The sequence below is a fragment of the Suncus etruscus genome, chromosome 1, assembly GCF_024139225.1.
Source record: "Suncus etruscus isolate mSunEtr1 chromosome 1, mSunEtr1.pri.cur, whole genome shotgun sequence".
Taxonomy (NCBI): Eukaryota; Metazoa; Chordata; class Mammalia; order Eulipotyphla; family Soricidae; genus Suncus; species Suncus etruscus.
In genome coordinates, this window is record NC_064848.1 from 10,021,632 (window position 1) to 10,042,335 (window position 20,704).

General features: G+C 35.9%; 1 protein-coding gene across 1 annotated transcript in view; it reads left to right on the forward strand.

Annotated features, from left to right (window-relative positions):
* Positions 1–18,809, forward strand: part of LRRC49 (leucine rich repeat containing 49) — a 138,174-nt gene extending 119,365 nt beyond the window's left edge. The window contains exons 13-16 of the mRNA XM_049777845.1: positions 179–364; positions 3,384–3,493; positions 12,030–12,183; positions 18,163–18,809. Coding sequence (XP_049633802.1) covers positions 179–364; positions 3,384–3,493; positions 12,030–12,183; positions 18,163–18,366 — 654 coding nt within the window. The 3' untranslated portion in view covers positions 18,367–18,809. The remainder of the gene's footprint in view (positions 1–178; positions 365–3,383; positions 3,494–12,029; positions 12,184–18,162) is intronic.
* Positions 18,810–20,704: the final 1,895 nt, after the last annotated feature.

Sequence of the window (20,704 nt, forward strand, 5' to 3'; positions counted from 1 at the left end):
AAAAAATAAAAAAAAGTAAAAAATACATACATTAGTGTATTTAGTTGATTTAATAATTTGAAGCATTTTCAAAGTCTATGGTTAACAGATTTACTTAGGAAATTATTAATAATGCTTTTAATTTTATATTTTAATATTATTAAACTCGTTTAGCTCTTTCTGTGTTTTATTATTATAGCACCTTAAATTCAAGGAAACGAATCTTGTAATGCTGCAGCAGTTTAATGCACTAGCACAACTTCGTCGTATTGACCAATTGACAATTGATCCTCAAGGAAATCCAGTTGTCAATTTTACACTCTGGAAATATTATGTTCTATTTAGACTGAGCCATTTTTGTATGCAGAAAATAAATGGAACAGAGGTAAGTTAAATAATAAGTCAACTATAGAATGAAAATATTTCTTTTGAAGGGAAGTCTAACTCACCATGATAGAATTTGTGAGAAATGGTGTTTTTTAAAATATCTTGGACTCAAGTGATAGTACAGCAGGTAGGATGTTGCCTGGTATGTAGCCACACAGCTTCAATTCCCAGGACCACATTATAGTCCCCCAAGTTTCTGATCTGTGAGCTGAGAGCCAGGAGTGAATCCTGAGCATCTCTAGGTGTGGCCCCAAAACAAACTGTAACCAAAGATATCTTGACATTTCAAATTTTAAAAAAGATTCCTCTAGGGCAGGGCCACAAAATGTTGTATGGAGGGCCGTTTGCAGCCCGTGGGCCACGAGTTTGAGACCCCTGCTTTAAATATTATTTTGGAGTATTCAATCTCCTACTGAGGAATTCCTGGACTAAAATTAAATAATCCCTCTAAGGGGGGAAATTCTTTACTCTGTTATTAGTACTATTATGATTCTTACAATCAAGAAGAAGACCTTCTTATTGTCAGACAAACTGTATTCAACTTTACCATCACAGTGGTTATAGCAGCTGCACCTGGAATTCAAGAACCTCGCCCTAGGCCCCAGAATTCCAGCATACTATTATGAACCTGGAGAACTCTTGACTTATTGTACAAATCCCCGAGATCTGTCTCTATCAGCCAAGGCAGGCTCTGAACTATAGTAGCTGTGAGGTAAATCTCTAATTTGAGCTGGTTATTAATTCTCCAACTATTTCTAAAGAGGTTTTGTTCAGTACTGCATGCTCATGTACTTTCTTAGTATCTCACCTAGATTGCTAGTGAGTGACAAATAATCCCAAGGGTTCCAAAGCTAGTTTAGATTAGGGTAAGAGTCATTGTGGATGGTTATACCATTTTTACTAATAGCTACATTTTTACAATAATTTCCAAATGGTGTATTTACCCAGATATGTTACTACTAGAGTTATACTAATTGTTATAGGATTTTAGAGTAAAGAGGAACAGTATAATTATAAAAAAAGAAAAATTGGAAAGAAGCAGTATAATCTAGTCTCTTTAAAAGTTCCAAATTGTGTGGCTCTTCCAGCCTTCTAGCCTTGGACTTAGAAATAACATTTAAGGAAAAACAAACATGAACAAAAATAATAATGATAATAATAATTGGTTTCTTTGAAGTCTTTACTCTTTTGGGTGGTGCCATAAATATTTTCTTATCATCTAAATACCTACAGTAAAGATCTCTATCTCGATCTTGACAGCACATAGTAATGTTATACTAGATTTCCACATCTTGTATAAGAGAATAAATGACAGTCGAGGCAGGCATGAATTTCTGGATGTTAAGAAAAGATGGAGTAGTGACCTATGCTGGCCACTAGGTGACAGACCAAACAACTTCATTCTCTGCTAAAGCAAGGATTTGAGGAGTAACAGCAGCATTATCTATGACTGTTTAGGAAAATGTCTGCACTGATTCACATTGACAAGATGTTTTTAGTTGCAGGTTTATTTTCCAGAAGCTAGATTTATTTCAGTTAATGTTAAGAATCCATTTATTAAGAGATCAAAAATGTAAATAAACCCAATTTTCTCAGCCTGAGTTTCATGACATTTTAGATTAGCTAGTTCATTGTTATGGGGACTGCCCTATGCATTTAGAATGTTAGTAATAGCCTTGGCTTCAACCATTGGATACCAGTAGCATCCTTCTATTTGTTGTAAAAAACATAAATGTCCTATATGTTGCCAGAGATTTCCTAAAGACAAAATGTCTCCTGAATTATACAAACTAATAGAACTTAAAATACAAGCAACATTGTGTTTTATTAAAGAAATTATGTTTAGGGGCCGGAGAGATAGTATGGAGGTAAGGCATTTGCCTTGCATGCAGAAGGATGGTGGTTCAAATCCTGGCATCCCATATGGTCCCCCGAGCCTGCCAGGGACGATTTCTGATTGTAGAGGCAGAAGTAGCCCCTGAGCTCTGCCAGGTGTGACCCAAAAACCAAAAAAAAACTTATGTTTAAAAATAATCTAAGTCTGGCTCTAAGCTTTTAGCACTTTCTTGGTCAGCACAAAGATTAGCCCTTAAAGGAAAGCTCTGTGACATTATTTGTTTTGGGGAGTCCTGACTTCACAATAAACAGAAGAGTCATTGCTAATACAATATTGAATCATCTTGTTCTGCCTCATATATTGAGGGAGAAAAATGGATGGTACCAGAACCAAACAATAGTATGAACATTTAGTAAAAATTTAAAAAGATCAAACTTAAACACCAAACCCAACATCAACAACAACAGAATCGATAGCCAGTCTTCAACAAGATATACACAGAGGGGACCAGTTATACTAGGAGTCCGGGGGCAAAAGAAGGGTATGCTGGGAACTGGGGTAGAGGGAGGACAGCATTGGTAGTGGGAAAATACCCCTGATTCTATGTCACTATGTACCTTAAATATTACTGTGAAAGATTTGTAATTCACTTGGGTCACAATAAAAATTATTTTTAAAAAAAAAGAAACTCAAAGATTATATTGTTATTTTCATATTATCAGTTATGAAAAAAATAATTCTCTCTCAGGAAGGAGCAAAACAACTAACACCTCAGCTTGCCTCGTGTACATATTTATGTCATTGATACTTGAGAATCACTTTCCCCATAAGTCATTCTACTCATAAAATATAGATTTTCTAGGAGAAAAAAGAATTTAAGGTGCCTCAAATACAGGTTCTAAATACTTCTTAATCATTATCCACAATTTCAATATGAATAATTTTTTAATATTTATTTTAATGAAACCCAACTAAGAAAAAGAACCATCAATGAGACTCTTAGAGTCTAGGAAAATGTACTTTAGTGAACTAAAGTAAAATGTTTCATATGAATGTCTTTTTATTGTTTGGATTACTGGAACTTCACACTTGTGAAAGACCTTTATTCCCATAGCTTTATGGTAATTGTATCTAGATTGTATACTGATATATTTTACTCCTTTCTAATATATCTCTTTAGGTGACACAGAGTGATATGATAATGGCCGAAAGGCTCTTTGGAATCCTAGCACACGTAGCATCTTCTGAATTACCCCAGTACCGTATGATTTCAATTCTGGGTGATGCCAGGTAATTTTTAATATTTATGGCTCTTCTGTGGGGGAAGGGAAGGGCCCATGCCTATTAGTGTTGAAATTCTTTGGTGTTTTGGGCCACACCTTGCAGTACTGAAGGCTTACTCCTGGCTCTCTTTAGAATGATGTGAATCGAACCTAAGTTAGATATGTGTAAAGCAAGCACCTTACCTGCTATATTGTTGCTTCAGTCTTAATGTCTATAGTTTTTAATATAATTAATGACACACTAGAAAAACAGAACAAATTTCGCACAACTTTAATCTGTTCCATTTATGATCCCACAAACATCTTAAATTTGTTTTGTCACTGACCCATTCAAAGTCTTAGGATAGAAAGATAAATAAGACAATACCTTTACTCTCAAGTGACTTCTCATCTAATGTTGATGAATTCTATAAGCAATTATAATTTTTTTATATTTCATTGGGAGCTATGGGTATATAGAAAAGACTAACTGCACTTGGAGAAATATGTTGGGAAAGGAGTTACAGAGAAAAATATTTCTTTTTTTTTTTCATGAACGAGGAGTTTTTCAGGCAGAAGGTATGAAGGAAAGAAATCTGAAAAGACACGAAGAATTATAATAATCTTGCATAACTAGATCACAGGATAATTGTATATAATAATAGGTAAAAAAAGCTATAAAGATTGATTGTGGGTGCTAGAGCAATAGGACAGCTGCATGCCTTGCATGCAGCCAATCAGGTTCTAGTCTTTGGTGCCTCATCTGAGCCACTGAGTCGTCGGTCAGCATTGATCTGTGACTATACAACCAGGGAAATATTGGGTGTGCCCCACAGAAATAAATAAATAAACAAATAAAATGAAATAAAACCTTGATTGCAGTCTGAGTTTAAGCTCCTTGCAATCTGTGCAAAATAAAAATGAAAGCTTCTTTGTGGGTAAATGGGACAATCATGTGATTAGATTTATATTCTAGAAATGTTTCCATTTGGGCAAACAGAAAAGGAATGGAGATCAATCAAGAGCTAGTCCAGGAGAGAGATTCTGAAGGCTTAAACCAAGACAGGAGAAATGTGTAAAACATACTTAGGAAAGTTTATTTCTATATGCTAACACAAAGCACTGATTGAAACGAAAGAGAGAAGAGTCAAGGATGTATGTCAGTCATGATTTAGTTATTGATAGAGAATTTACTTTACTTAGAATGAATATAAAAAGAATAGTCAAGCAGTCTTTTATCTGGACTGGGCTTCTAGTAATGGTACTCAGAATTCCACATAATCAGCCTACAAGGGCAGTAGCCACCTTTCTTCTGTGAGGGAAATAAGTCCTCCCTCATGAGCTCCAGGACCATAATCTTTTATTTCCTAATTTTGTTTGTTTTGGGAGGGGTTTGTGTGTACGTGTGTGTATATGCACGTGTGTGTATATATGTGTTATGTATATGTATATTATATATATGTGTTATGTATGTGTAGACACTGTGATTTACAAATTTATTCATAGTTGAGTTTCAGGCATACAGTGCCAGGCACAGTCCCACTCTCAGTGTCAACTTCCCTCCACCAGTATTCCTAGAACCTCTTCTACTTCCCTTCGCCCTACCTTGCTTCTTTGAAAAGCACATTTTAAGTTTGGTTGTTGTTGTTTGGATCTCCTGTTTCCAGTGTAATTGACTTTGTGCTTTGGATATATCCCACTTTAATAGCCTGGGATAGCATAAATCTCCAGTTGCTTTCCAGAGCTTGGCTTCAGAGCAATGTTGGCCTGCTAAAATCATGTCGACAAAATGGGTATCTCATGTGCTACTCCTAGTTCCAACTTAACTCAGTTCTGATTTTAGATTCTATATTATTGAGGGACGTATCAGTATAAAATGAACAATAAATGCAAGAAATAGAGACCCTTGAAGTCAGGAAATGATATAGGAAATTAGTAAAAAAAAAAAGGTGTTTTTTACAAAGTTCTGGCCAATATTAAAAATAAAAGATAATAACCTGAAAGTAAATAAAAACATCCTAACAAAATAAAAATTAAAGTTTTCTAATTTTCTTTCCCAGTTTGGAAGAAGGACTGGTACTAGTTAACTTCAGAAATTGATGAAAAAAATTCTATAATTATATTTGTTAAATCATAATGATTAGCATTAGATAAAAGGTTTAGATGCATACTTTCTAAATCATTAAAAGGAAAAATTACCAAGCAACATAAAACAGTAAGAGAAGAAAAGAAATGCCTCAAATAAAAGAGCATTGATGAATGAAATTTTCTAACTAATATATTAATAGTAGCTCTCAGATTAGGTTAAAAGCTGAGTTGTCTTTGGGAGATAGCCATAAAGAAAACAATAATAAAGACTGAAAATATAATAAATAAATAAATAAAAACAAAAAAAGACTGAAAATATGTCAGATGCAAATGTCAATACCAGAAAGCAAATATGGTAGCATTCATATTAATAATAATAGGTGATGATAATACTAAAAGATACAACATATTGAAAATACAATAATTATAAAACTTCTAAGAATAGCAATTTACATAAGAATAGAATGAGCAATTCACTTTTATTGTAGTAATTATTGATCTATTTGATCAACATGAAGGGAACAACAATTTTTGTCACTAAATGTTTTAATTTATAATTTATTTTTTATACATATCTTTATTTAAGAACCATGATTACAAGCATGCTTGTAGTTGGGGTTCAGTTTATATATATATACATACATATAAGGAACACCACTCCTTCACCATTGTAACATTCCCATCACCAATACCCTCCATCTCCCTCCTCCCTCCTCCCTCCTCCCTCACCCCTTGTTTGCATTCAAGATCTTGGAGTCACCTTAACTAAAGAGGTAAAGGACCTATACAAAGGAAACTCAAAAGACTGCTTCAAGAAATAAAAGAGGACACAAAGAAATGGAGACACGTACCCTGTTTATGGATTGGGAGGATTACATCATTAAAATGGCAATACTCCCCAAAGCTTTGTACAGATTTAATACAATTTTTAAATAATGGAAGATTGAATAACATAATTCATTTTGTCAAATGAGTGTATTTAGAATTTTATTTCTAGGACCTTCTTCCAAATAAAAAAAAACCCAAGCACCTATGAATCATTGCAAAATTTGAGCTTATGTTAAGATCAAAGTAAATCTCTGTGTCCCTTAAAAGCATACTCCTACATATTACTTTTCTTTTTTAGGGGGCCACACCAGACAGCACTCGGGTTACTTCTGGCTCTGTACACAGAAATCACTCCTAGTATGCTTAAGGAACCATATGAAATGCCGGGGATTGAATCCTGGTCAGCTGCAAGCAAGGCAAACACTCTAACCACTGTGTGTTTGTGCTGCAAACCCCAAATTAATTTTTCTTAGTAAATCCATAAATTTAGAAAATAATGAACAAAAACCTTATAATTAGAGGGTGGCAGGAGAAGCAAGACCCTAGAATACAAAGTACAATTGCCTGGAGACTTTTAAAATGATGTCTGACCTCAATCAGTTCTAGGCATGATATTTTTTAAAATAATGAGATAACCTCATGGAAAAAGACTGAAAGTTTGACTTTACTAATAACAGGCATCTCATATTAGGATGGTAGAAATAATGCCATTCTTCAACAGCACTTTAGTAGAGTCCAACAAATTCAAATATGTAAACCCTTTGACCCTGGAAATTTCACTTACAGAAAAATTCTAGTGTTGACTTGTTACAGAAATACAAGTATATGAATCAAAGGATTTTTATTACAATGTTTATAATAGCTAAACATTGTAAAACTGACCACTCTTCATCAATAGAAGATATATTACTTACAATTTGAAAAATAACTGGATCCCTGACTCTGTATATGATGGTGCATCCTCAGGCATAGAGCCAAGACTAGGCAATAACATTAGGCAATAACACAGGCCAAGAATAGGCCATAAAATTAATGGGGATAGCCTCCAAACCAAAAATAAACATAAAAATAGTTGTCTATGATATATTTTGGAAAATAAAAATTCCAGGGCTGCAGACACAATAGAGAGGATAAAATGAAAGGATCAGTTAATCAGAAATATAATTTTTTAATTGGTAGACAATGTGTGGTTTAACTTTATAAATAAGAAATTAAAAGAGGGGTCAGAGAGATAGCATGGAGGTAGGACATTTGCCTTGCATGCAGAAGTTTGGTGGTTCAAATCCCAGCATACCATATAGATAGAACAGAGCTGACCGGAGTATAAATTTCAACATTGCAAATGGTCCCTGGAATACCACTAAAAGTGATCCCTAAGTGCAGAGCCAGGAAAAGTCTTGAACACTATTGAGGAGGGTCCAATCCCCCTCAAAAGAAAATTAAAATGCAATGTAAACTAATTGTGTGGTGTGCTATATCCATTGAGAAATGGGGCCTTTATTTCAGAGACATGCTTGTATAATTGTAAAGCGTTAGATACTTTTGTGATAGAGGACACACCTGATTATACTCAGAGCTCTGGGGACCATATTGAATCTAAAAGTGGCTTACCTGCTGTCAAGGACTTATTAGTATTCAAGATAATATACACACTACAGTGTTGGAATCTGATACGGGCATTTTAGGAAGTGTCTGTTCCCAGAAATGATCATGTGCTTGGCAATTTCTATCATATATATTGATTTTTGGGTCACACCCGGTGGCACTCTGCACTCTGGTTCTGCACTCAGAAATCGTTCCTGGCAAGCCCGTGGAACCATATGGGATGCCCGGATTCGAACCGCCATCCATCCTGGATCAGCCTCTTGCAAGGCAAATGCTCTACTGCTGTGCTATCTCTCTGGCCCTCTATCATATTTTTTGACTTAGAAGGAAACTTGAAGCTTGATTTTGCTATCTGCAAAGAATAAAGGCTAGAAATCAAAGCTCAGGAATTCATTTAAAGTGATTGAATACAAAGTAAGGTCTTCCCTCGATTAACTAGAAATTGAGAGCATTTCTCTTAACTGTGAGGGTGAAATAGACCTGGCTTTAATTTCCACTCTCAGGCTTTTCCAAGGAAAGTTTTTGTTGCCTTTCTATGAATACAAAGGGAAAATTTGTCTCTTAGAAGTTTTAACTGAAGGTCATTCCTAGCTGCAGCATCCCATTGAATACATTAATTTTGACCTTCAATATAACCAATCTGCTTCTGTACTAATTACTCTGGGTAAGAGCCCAAATTGTCATATAGAATTTTAAAATGAGTTTCAAATTTTTATCATTTGTTATGGGATACATTTGAAGCATAATTTTGCATAAAGTTTACTAATAAAAAATGAGAAAAATAACATTGATACTAGAGTAACCATTAAGGACTAGAGTAAAGTCAAAAGCAGAAAAATAAAGAGGGATTAAATAAAAATGAAAGGATCAGTTAATCAGAAATATAATTTGTTAATTGGTAGACAATGTGTGGTTTAACTTTATAAATAAGAAATTAAAAGAGGGGTCAGAGAGATAGCATGGAGGTAGGACATTTGCGTTGCATGCAGAAGTTTGGTGGTTCGAATCCCAGCATACCATATGGTCCCCCGAGCCTGCCAGGAGCGATTTCTGAGCATAGAGCCAGGAGTAACCCCTGAGTGCTGCCAGGTGTGACCCCCCCCCAAAGAAAAGAAATGAAAAGTATTAGAAATCTATAGTTTTAGGGAGTTATATAATGCTTAATAATCAATAAAAATTTATAAAACAATATTTTAAACAGCCTAATAATAAATTTGACTCTGCTGAACATTTGGAAAAATGTTCTAAGTAACTGCATGCTGTACATTTTTTCAAGAATGAAGTAGTTATAAAAATTGACCAAATACTCATAACTATTCATAAAGTAATGTCACAGATTCCAAAGGACCATGTTCTCTGTTCAGAATGCAGTTAAGCTTTAATGCAATTATAAAATGTTAACTAGGAAATTTCCATATATTTGGAAAATTAAGTAACATTTCTAAATAATCCGTACATTTAAAATAATTTTATAATGGAAATATAAACTGAATTTGGACTAAATTAATAACAAATGCCATATTTCAAAACCTGTGGCATGAAACATGTTTATATTTTTGTAATTAGATATCAATATGGAATTACATATAGAGATACATATGTTACTTTTTATAAAAGTGAGAAATTAAAGACTTTCCTCTCTGGAGAAGTATTCTCTTTTGAATATATATCTTTCTCTCCCTTCACACTTCTCTAAATTTCTTTCAGTAAATCTACTTTGTGGAATGGGAAAGATAAAACAAGGGGTAAGGCTCAGCCAACCACCCCAACACCCCATATGTTCCCTTGACCAGGAATAATTCCTGACTGAACACAGAGCTAGGAGTAAGCCTGAGCATCACTGAGTGTGGTTCAAAAACAAAAAAGAATACGTGAGAAGTGGAATATTTAGTTTTAAAAGATTGGCCCAAAACTTGTTTTAAATTAAAAAAGATCGATAATGGCACACATGTGTTGCCTGGGTACATCGTGTCCCAGCACACTAGCCCACCCACATCCCCCCTCTTGAACTTGTACTTTCATGCTGAGTTGTGTTCTGGGGATCTTGCCATCTTTGGAGAAGCCTGTGCTCTCTTTAGTGAGCTACACTTAGACTTTTTCTTTTTTTTTCTTTTCTTTTTTTTTTTTTTTTTGGTTTTTGGGCCACACCCGGTGACGCTCAGGGGTTACTCCTGGCTATGCGCTCAGAAGTCGCTCCTGGCTTGGGGGACCATATGGGACACCGGGGGATCGAACCACGGTCTGTCCTAGGCTAGCGCAGGCAAGGCAGGCACCTTACCTCTAGCGCCACCGCCCGGCCCCTTCTTTTCTTTTCTTATCCTTTTCCCTCCAATTCCTCAGAATTACCAAATAAAATCAGTATGACTTTAAATAGTTTTGATAAACTAAAAAGAAAGTAAACTAAATCATAATTACATTTTATTAATTCATCAACATTTTAATGACATGAAAAATACTATATTTAATGAAGTATAAAACATTAAGAATTACATCTTGATTATGGTCTTAACTTTTTTGTTGTTGTTTTGGAGCCTGACCCAGCAATGCTCAGGAGTTACACCTGGCTCTGCACTTAAGGGTCATTCCTGGTGGTGCTCAGGGAGCCACATGGGGTGCTGAGGATCAAACCCAAGTTGGCCCATGCAAGGCAAAAGCCCTACCCACTATGCTGTCACTCTGGCCCTTGGTCTTAATGTTTTATAAAGATTTATTTAGTTTTGAGCAGTGGCAGTATCATAGTTAAGGTATGATTTTGCTAATTGAAAAATTTATAGGAAAAGACGGGAGCAGAATAAGCATGACAGATTGATGAGTTATCTTTTTCTGTGATTTTTATCTATATATTTCTCTTTTTTTATTTTTCAATTTAAATATCATGATTTGCAAGGTTTTTTTTTTATAATACAGTTATTCCAGACATTCAATATTCCAACAACAATCTTATCCATGTTCCCAAATTTCCCACCAGGATCCGAGCCTGCCTCCTTACCGCACACAAATAAATTTAATTTATACTGCTTGTTACAACAAAATGGTAAATGGATTTATCAAAACTTATCATAAAAGAAATTGTGATTATTGTTATATTTCACAATGGTGGTGTTGAGGTTTCACTGATCTAGTTGGTGCTAGTTGACTCTCTGTGTTATTGTTTTCATTATTTCATTATTATGTTAAGCTTGGTGGGATTCTACACAACTTTTCCCAATTGCAGTGCTTTTACTGAGCTTTTAGTACTGTGAAATTTGTGTTGGATAATTTGATGGTTTGGCAGATTGATGAGATTCAGTTGTGGACCTGGACTGTTCTATGTTCTATACTTTTTAAAATCTGTACTCCTAATTTCTAAAATGATACTTTTAAGTTGGAGAAGGGAGCATTTAATGATATATTCATCTTCTCCAAGTTTTTAATTCAAGATAATATCACCCTAAATGTTTTCAGTAAGTAATCATCATAGAGAATTAAGTTGCTGACCTATGGAATTATGGCATTGAAGTCTTTCAAGTAATATTATGAGCATTATTAATATGCTTCTCCATAATCATATCAAGTTTTCCTGTTTTGTTATTTGCTTCATACTCAGAGTTTACCTTGATATGCTAACTGGTTTTTTTTAAAACACAAACTGGTATTTAATTTTCTAGCAATGAACAGTATTTCTAACCTAAAATGAAATTATGAGTGATTTGTGTTATTTAGAAGAGGTAACATTTCTTAGAGAACATAAAGAGTTGGAGTTTTTTTGTGTAATACACTTGAATTGTATTGCTTTGTGTTCTGTGATCATTGAATTTCTTTAGGTAGGGTTTTTTTTTCACTTTAGAAATGCTCAAGAAATGTTGATGATTAGTAGTTATAAAACAAAAGAATTTGGATTAAGTAGTTTAATTAGAAAAATGGGGTATGGAACTGAGTTCAAATCAATACACTTCATAAAATAAATAATTAAAAGAGCATGTGCATTCTTTTAACGTCAAAATTAACCTTTCTAAATATTTATCTGACAAGTAATGCTAAATCTCTTTACTGTCTTTCTACAGGAAGAAACAATTCCGGTATCTGTTAGAAACCAAAGGAAAAAAGCCTATTCTTATCAATGAAGAAAATAATGATAGCAAAAGACTTGTAGGAGAAAACACAAACCGTGCCACACTAAATTATACCACAAGAGAATTCTACAATGAAAAGCTAGAGGTAAAACTAAACTGACATTGATCTTTAGAAAGTTCTTTAGAATCCTTGAATGTCTGGATATATTCATGCATTGGGACTTAGCAGTTGTATCATTTCTCTCTTCATTGGGTAAGATAGTTTTTCAGAGACCAGAGAGAGTACAGTAGGTAGGGCACTTGCCTTGCATGTGGCTCACCTACATTGAATTCCTAGCACCCATATTGTTACCACAAGCCTGCCAGAGGCGATCCCTGAACACAGAGCCTAGAGCAAGCCCTGACCACCAACAGGTACGGTCAAAGAGCAAAGAAAGTTTGCTCCCCAAACTTATTATTTTGTTTTTGTTTTTGTTTTTGGGCCACACCCGTTTGACGCTCAGGGGTTACTCCTGGCTATGCGCTCAGAAATCGCCCCTGGCTTGGGGGGACCATATGGGACGCTAGAGGATCAAACTGCGGTCCATCCTATGCTAGCGCTTGCAAGGTAGACACCTTACCTCTAGCGCCACCTTCCCGGCCCCACTTATTTTTTTTTTTATCACCTAACTTTTTTAGTAAAAAAAAAAAAAAAAAAAATCAGCCACTGCCCCCAATCTAAGTTTCTATATCTTTATTTCAATAGAACAAATGTTTAAAAATCTTGATCAAAAATCTAAAGTACAGATCTCTCTAAATTAAGAGAATATATCAAGGTACTCCAATGAGTACTGCTCTATCCCATGGCATTCTGACATGATACCACAGACCCTCCATTTTTATTTGTGTTTATTTGTGCTTGTATTGCGGTTTCCCCAGCAGCACTAGGAACCACCAGGATTATCCCCAATGGTGCTAGGAATGGTACGTAGTGCCTCTCATCTCTAACCCCAAATCATTTTATCAGAACTCAGAGGATTCCAAGAAGTACAATTTGAAAATCTCCTGAAAAAATGGAATAGTATTTTATGGCATCTCAAAAGAAGTTGATTTTACTTGTTTTGGGGCTACATCCAATATTGCTCAGGGATTACTTCTGAGAGGATGATGTAGGGCAGGGGTCCTCAAACTTTTTAAACAGGGGGCCAGTTCACTGTCCTTCAGACTGTTGGAGGGCCAGATTATAGTAAAAACAAAAATGATGAACAAATTTCTATGCACACTGCATATATCTTATTTAGAAGTGAAGAAACAAAGTGGGAATAAATACAATATGTGGCCCGCGGGCCGTAGTTTAAAGACTCCTGATGTAGGGTGTCAGGGATCAAACCCAGGTCTCCATGTGCAAGACAAGCACCTACAATACTGTACTATCTCTCCATTCTTGATTTTGCTTTAAACCATTTTAGTGCAAGGAATGCCACTGCTTAGTGAGACAGCAATATGTCATTGAACAATTCCATTCTAACTTAATTTATCTTCTGAAATGTGCCTTCTGCTAACCTTCATTTTGTGATTTAAAACAGAGAAGAGTGCAAGTTGTCCATTTTCTTATGAAAACTTTTCAAATACTTGAAATTATTATCATGAACCCTCTCTCTATTCATATTTTTACTCATTCAAATGTCATATTGTTTTTAGAGTTCATGTATTTATAACCTATCAGACACAGTGTGTAGTAGGGAGACACAGTCTTTATCCTCATGGGACTTACATTTGGATGGAGGAGCTAGACATGTGTAGACATAATTTTAAATCAGTATATGGAAAGGGTAAAGGAGAGATAACTTATCCAGGTCAATAGAGTGTATCTAGAGAAGTTTTATTTTTAACTATTAAAAGAGAAAACAGAGCTACTGTATTTTAGTGCATATTTATTGTAAATTTATGCTCCCAGTTTTTTTTTTTTCAAGAAGCAAAAAACTTCTAACAGCAAGCATTGTTGTAAAGACTTTTCCTATTATCACTGGTTTTCCTAGATAGCCCTCAGTGATCATTTTAACTAAATAATTCTGTTGTAAGGCATATTAAAAAAAACACTGGAGTCTGATCTCATTATCAATTTGAGAAAGTGAGTATGAAGTTTTCTGGCACATAACAAATCGATGAAAGTTTACAGTCTCTTCTCTGTAATCAGTTGACAACTTTTGGCCCTTTGTGGTTCTCCTTTACATGGACAGATTGTGTCATCACCTAAGCTTCATGGCCCAGCCATGACTCTCCTTAGACTGTTATAAGAATATTGTGTTTATAAGAACCTCTTATACTTTCATTTTCAACGTCACCTATTAGCACTGTAGCCACTGGTGCTCATTTTGTTGACATACAAGCAAACCCTCAATTTGTAGAAACTTGCCTCTTTTCAGGACTTGAAACATGCTTTTGTCTAGAAAGGCTTGCATTTCTTAGCTTGTCTTTAGTTTCTAGCTCAGATTTAGCTTTCACTCTGAAAACTCTTTCTGAAACAACTGTTTCCATGCTGTTTAGTAAGCATAATCACTTCCAGCTTAAAACCTGCCAAAGAATTTATTTACTCATAATCAGAAAGAAAGGCTTCATGTACCACCATGTCAAAGAATGCAAATCTCACTGTCATGTGACTAGCTCATGGCAGTTTATCTGCCTACCTCACTGTTTTTTTTTTAAATAATAGTTTCATATAAATCATAAAAATAGAATTTTGGTTACTAGATTAAGCCATAGATAAGCAGTAAGACAAGCTGTGTTGATGCCAATTTTGAGAAATTTTAAAAGGAAAAGGGCATTTGAAGCCACATAATGTTTTGGAAAGAACACTTGGCCAGTAGACTTGGATTTGAATTCCTACCTTTTATTTCTTGTTAACTGAACCACCTTACCTTAGCCCTTTGAACCCCCTTTGGGTTCAGCATTCTTCCTTACTCAGTGTACCTCATTTGAAATATTTGAAATATCTTCAAGTACCTTGCAAGCTGAATCCTGTAATGGTCATTGTGTTGGTATTTAGTATGGTTAAGCATAAAAATATTTGAAATACCTCATTGAAATATTATTAAAACATCATTCTCTGTTGTTGTTAATTCTTTAGAAAACTCATTGAAGTGAGTATCCGGATGGTAATTGCCCTGCCTTTCTTCACCTTATTGTAAGAAAGATAGACATCAAATCAAAGAGCTATACTGTTTTCAAATAATATAATTCTGGGTTTAGAAGGCAGTACAGAGGTAAAGGCACATATCAAGCATGCTTCTGACCATGAATTCTCAATCCTACATGTCATCCTGAGCATCTCCAGCATACCAGGGCTCAAGCAGTAGTGCCTCCACCAGTTGGGAAAGTATCATAGACAATGGCCCCTGGGCCCCTGAGTACTTTTGGGGAGGTATCCCACTTGAGTAAAAAAGAAATTAATAATAATTCAGTCCTGGTTTGAGGTAGATAAGAAAACAAAATTCAGGTGAGCTACTCAGGGTTACAAAGTGAGTTACCGAGTGAGCTGCTTTTGGAAGTGAGTGATTCATTCCTGCCTTGGCATTTTACACTTTCAAGTATAGCATGGAAGCCCCTCTGAGGGCCTCTTAACGAGCCCAGTACACAGTACTTTGTCTTCTGTGAACACTGATAAATAAACATAAAGAGCTGGATCATTTTCTCTAGGTGTTATAGAAAGGATGTTTAATCCGGAGCATGTCTCTTTACCTCTCTAGACCTTAATTTTTCATTACATAAATAAGACAGACCATACTAAATGCCAATATAATGACCATTACAGTTCGAATCACTCTACAGTAAATCTTGCCTTTGACTTACTTTATTTTACCACACTATCTTCTTGACAACCAAATGTTAATTTAGTGAAATAATATAAATAATGCTATATAGATTTTTATCTAATCAGGATTCAACTTGCAAGATATGTGCCTTATGCACCCCACAGGGATTTTTTTTTTTTGGTGGGTTGAAATAAACAAGTATCTGAAAATACTTGGGAACATAAAAAACATTATCCAGGGAGCAATAATTTCTTGGTGGGTCAGGGCTAGAGAGATAACACTAATGTGCTCTTGACAGGATCATCCCAGACAGAGTCATCCTCACAGACAGGGAAGAAGAGTCTGATAGGATATACTTCACAAAGAGGCAGAGTAATTTACTTGAAGGAGAGAAGAAATAATGAATTCAAAAAAATTTCAAGTACAGTTCCTAAATTAAAAGTTATAAGAGCTATATTTCTGCATTGACATGTTTATAAAGAAGTAATAGAAGAAAATATAGCAAGAAATTTTAAAAAACTACCCATTATGTCTATCATGTAAAGCTTATTTTAGTTTCTATGAATTTAACAAAATATATCATTTAGAATAAATATATCATTTTTAATAAAAGCAGACTCTGCCCAATGTGTGCAGCCAAGAATCAGAGGTAGGCCTGGCTCTGCTTTATGTCTATGTATCATTCACTGATGACTCAGGAACCAAGAATATAAAGTGGAGAGAAGAAAGCCTCTTCAACAAGGAATGTTAGACTAAAGAAAGTAGTTTGGTCCCCAGAAAACGCATGTGCAAGCATCCCCAGTCATCACAGCAGTTCATAACAGAAAGGTAAAAGAGACAAAAACGGTGCTGAGAAAACTAGTTAGCAATCATAGCCACTGCCTGTCTAGGACTAATATTCCTAATTATTCCTCCTGATGTGTAAGTCCTGCCCCAGCCAGCCCAGGGTTTCAGAGAGAGGTGGAGATAGTTAAACTAAAATTTACCCGGGGGAGGGGGGTGGGATGGGAGAGACTTGGGGTCAAAGAAGAAAGAAATGGGAGTAGATACAAAGGTTTTCACTTTTTTTTATATCTATCTATCTATCTGCGGTGCAAATATACTATATAAAATTTTTCTTTGTTTCTGTGTCTAAGTCTCTTTTTTCTCTATGTAATCTATTTTTCTATTCTTTCTCAATGTCTCTATTTTAATCACTTTTCTTTCATTTATCTCTTTCATTCATTCATTTTCATTCTCTCTTTTCAACATTTTTTTTAATTTACTTTTTTTCCCCTGAAATTCTTGTAGAAGCCAGGGTTCACATGGCCTTTTAAGAGTTCCATTTACAGTGAGCCATGGCTGCAAATGGGCCTGGTGCTGCAAAGTTTGCAGGAGCCCATAGATTCCAGCTGTTGGGTGGGGCCTCATGCCCACCCAGGGACAATATGTAGTAACCACTGGCCAGGGACTGAGAGAGAGGGGAGAGAGAAAGAGAAATCAAATATACCTTTTATTCCTCCTGGAGCCTGAGGCCTGTTGCTACCGCCAGGGGCTTTCTGAGTGAGGGAGAGATAGATGGAAATTCACCAGTCAAAGTTGGCCAGGGGAGGCCCTCATACAAGAAAGAAAAAGGGATAGATACAAAGCAGGCATCATCTTGCTAATGCTTTATATCCCACCCCTTGTGGTCCAGCAGGCACTACTCTGGTAGCTACTATCCTGTGCCCCCCCCCCAAAAAAAAAAGGTCCAAGTTTTTCCTTTTATGCCCAGCATGACAAGGGGATTTGTCTGGGGGGATGTCCAGGTTCAACTGTCATTACAGTTGGGTATCCAAGTCCTGCTGCCAAGTGGGGGTATCCAAAGGGAGTGTTCAAGTTAACTGTCATACATCAACACTGGGTCTTCGTATCTATGTATTTCTTCTTCCTCCGCCTACATTTTCCCCAACTTTATATGTATTATATAGGACACATAAGACTGTGTATCATTATATACCTACCTAAAATACATTACCCAGTAAAATACTGAATATTTGCATTTAGCTGAATTGTGTGCACCAAACTTCCTGAACTGAAAAGGAGAAAATGCACCAAAGGAACAGTAGTAGTTATGACTAAGCTTAGTCATTCTAATAAAAAAGCTTATTTTCTAATAAAACTTCCAATAGAGGAAGTATACTAGCAAACAGAGAGCTATCTTTTATTCACACAGAACTTTGTGTCAACCATGTCTAGCAAAAGTATTACAGCTCAAAGATGAGGCTCAGAAGAACTTCAAGTTTCTCTGATTTAACCCATTGTTTTGACTTTGGATGTGGTTTGATTCAATGCAATTTTTTTTATTTTAACAGGAAATAAAGGAAAAGAAGAAATTTTGCAAAATGTATATAGAAGACCTTGTGAAAGAAGCAACAGAAATCAACATGAAAAACGAGGCTTTACAGAAACTTTGGCCACAAATGTTCATTGAGCTTGTTAGGGATGCCGTCATAGAAATCCGCAATAAAAATTCCTATATGAAGCTTTGCCTGCAGCAGATAGCTGAACAAAAGTAGAAATGGCTTTAGTTACAATTGATTTCTGCTCTTTTATGGCTTTGAAGGTTGAAATAGATTCAACATGTTAAAACAACAACAGCACATCCTGCAAACTAGAAAGGCTAACATCAGAACATTATTACCTGTTATAAAGGTTAGGAAGCAAGGAAAATTAGAGGGAAGATTATCTCACAATGGCCACACAGGGTGGCAGCTCAGTCATGTTTCCAGCTAGCTTGAGCCTTTGTGGTGTGTTCTGATTTTGGCTTTGATTGGTTACCCCTGCTACAGCCCAAAATACATCCTGTTTGCTCCTGGTTGAGCATGAGTTACTTCTGCCTACTTTCAGCTGATAATATCTGGTTATTTGCCTTTCTATTTTATGCCATGATTTCAAAGCCTCAAAGAAATGTTCTTTTCTATGATGAAGAATAAACTTATTTTAAAAATTGGTATGGAAATGTGTTTTTTTTCCTTCACTGGGTCAGAATAATAATAATTCTTGAACGTTTTGCTTATTTAGGAAAATACTTCAATTTTCTTAGCTAACATTCTCAGGCATTCTAGGAGCTCGGGGGCAGGGTAGGGTGGTGTCAGTGGGGCAGCAAATACAAAAATGAATCAAAATAGGAGCAGGAATAAAATTATTTGTATTACATGATGCTGAAAAAAAGTGACCTGCAAAAATAAGCAGGTGTCTCTGCCACCTGTTTTCTCCCTCTGTCAGCTGTGTGGGTGCCTTTTTTTCAGATACCCTAAAAAGGATAGGGACACATGTGGGAAAGGTTCTAAATGTTCTATTCTATTTATCTTTTTTTTAAAAGTTTTGGGGCCACACCAGTGGTCACTTCTGGTTGGCTCAGGAAACCATATGTTACTGGAAATTGAACCCAAGTCAGCTCTGTCCAAGACAAAGCACCCAGACCTCTGTACTCTCTCCAGTTCTACAGTTCTAAGTTCTAATTTCATCTGAATGTCTACTCTAAAGATAAGTTACAAGCAGGGAAACAGGGTTTGTTCCCTGGCAAAGCTGAAGAGGGGACAATTTTACAAAATAATAATAATGTCTTGGACCAAAGAGCTAGTACAGAGATTAAGGCACTGGATGGTATGCAGCTGACCCTGAGCATGTGCAGGGGTCACTTCTCAGAACAGTCAGGAGTTATCTCTGAGCACTTCAGATGTGGGCCCATAAACAAAAAGAAAAACCCCAAAATGGCAGTGATTACCTTGTAGGCTAATCAATAGGAATTCTCCAACTTGCTCCTATTTTTCCTTGTAGATATTTCTGGTGACTGAGGGTCTCCCCTGCCAGTGCTTAGATCTACTTCCAGTTCTCTATGCCAAGGTTGTACCAAATAATGATAGGGTCACGGGCAATACTGATGCTTTAACCTCTCCACACATGCCTTGTAGTTTTCATGATCACAGTTTCCAAGCTTCATAGACTTGGTAGGGAGCTAGGTAGGTAGCCAAGGCAGAGGGAGGCCCGCATCTTTAAGAACTTTGATTCCTATGCTCAAAGTGGAAGAAATTAGAAGGATGCTCTCAACCTGTCCTTTGCTGGGCCACTTCACTAGATTTGTGTCTTATCACTTAGAACTTCAAGAAAGAGGAAAATGCACACCCATAACCATCCTAGTGATTTCCAAGGATTGCTTTTATCCCCAGAAGAATTCTCAAAAACACAGTATGAATGGATGGAAACCTGGGCAGCAGGGAGTGAAAACAAAAACTGAGAGCCTGCCTAGTTAGCCAAGGAAGCTGGAGAACAATACAGAGGAACTGCTGTAAAGAAGAAATCTCTCTCTCTATATATATATATATATATATATTGTAAATTATTGTAAATACTATTTATATATATTAATAGTATTTACAATAATTTTTATACTGGGGTTATAGACATAGAGTGTACACCACTCTTCACCAGTGCAAACTCCTACCACCAATGTCCCCCCATTTCATTATCCCAATCCCTGCCTGTTTCAGACAGGCATTCTGACTATCTCCCTCATTATCATTGTTATGGTAGTTGTTGTTATGGTTAGTGCTCTAACTGCACTCACTGCTCTTTGTGGTAAGCTACATGTCATAAGCTGGTCCTCTTGGTGTTCAACTTCATTGCCTCTGGATATTATTGTCATACTGTCTTTTATTTTTCTTATATCTCACATATGAATGAGACTATTCTATGTCTATCCCTCTCTCTCTGGCTCATTTCCCTCAGCATAATAGTCTCCATGACCATCCAGATATAGGAAAATTTCACAACTTCATTTTTTATAATAGCTGCATAGTAGTATTCCTTTGTGTATATGTACCATCTGTTTTTTTGTTTTTTGTTTTGGTTTTT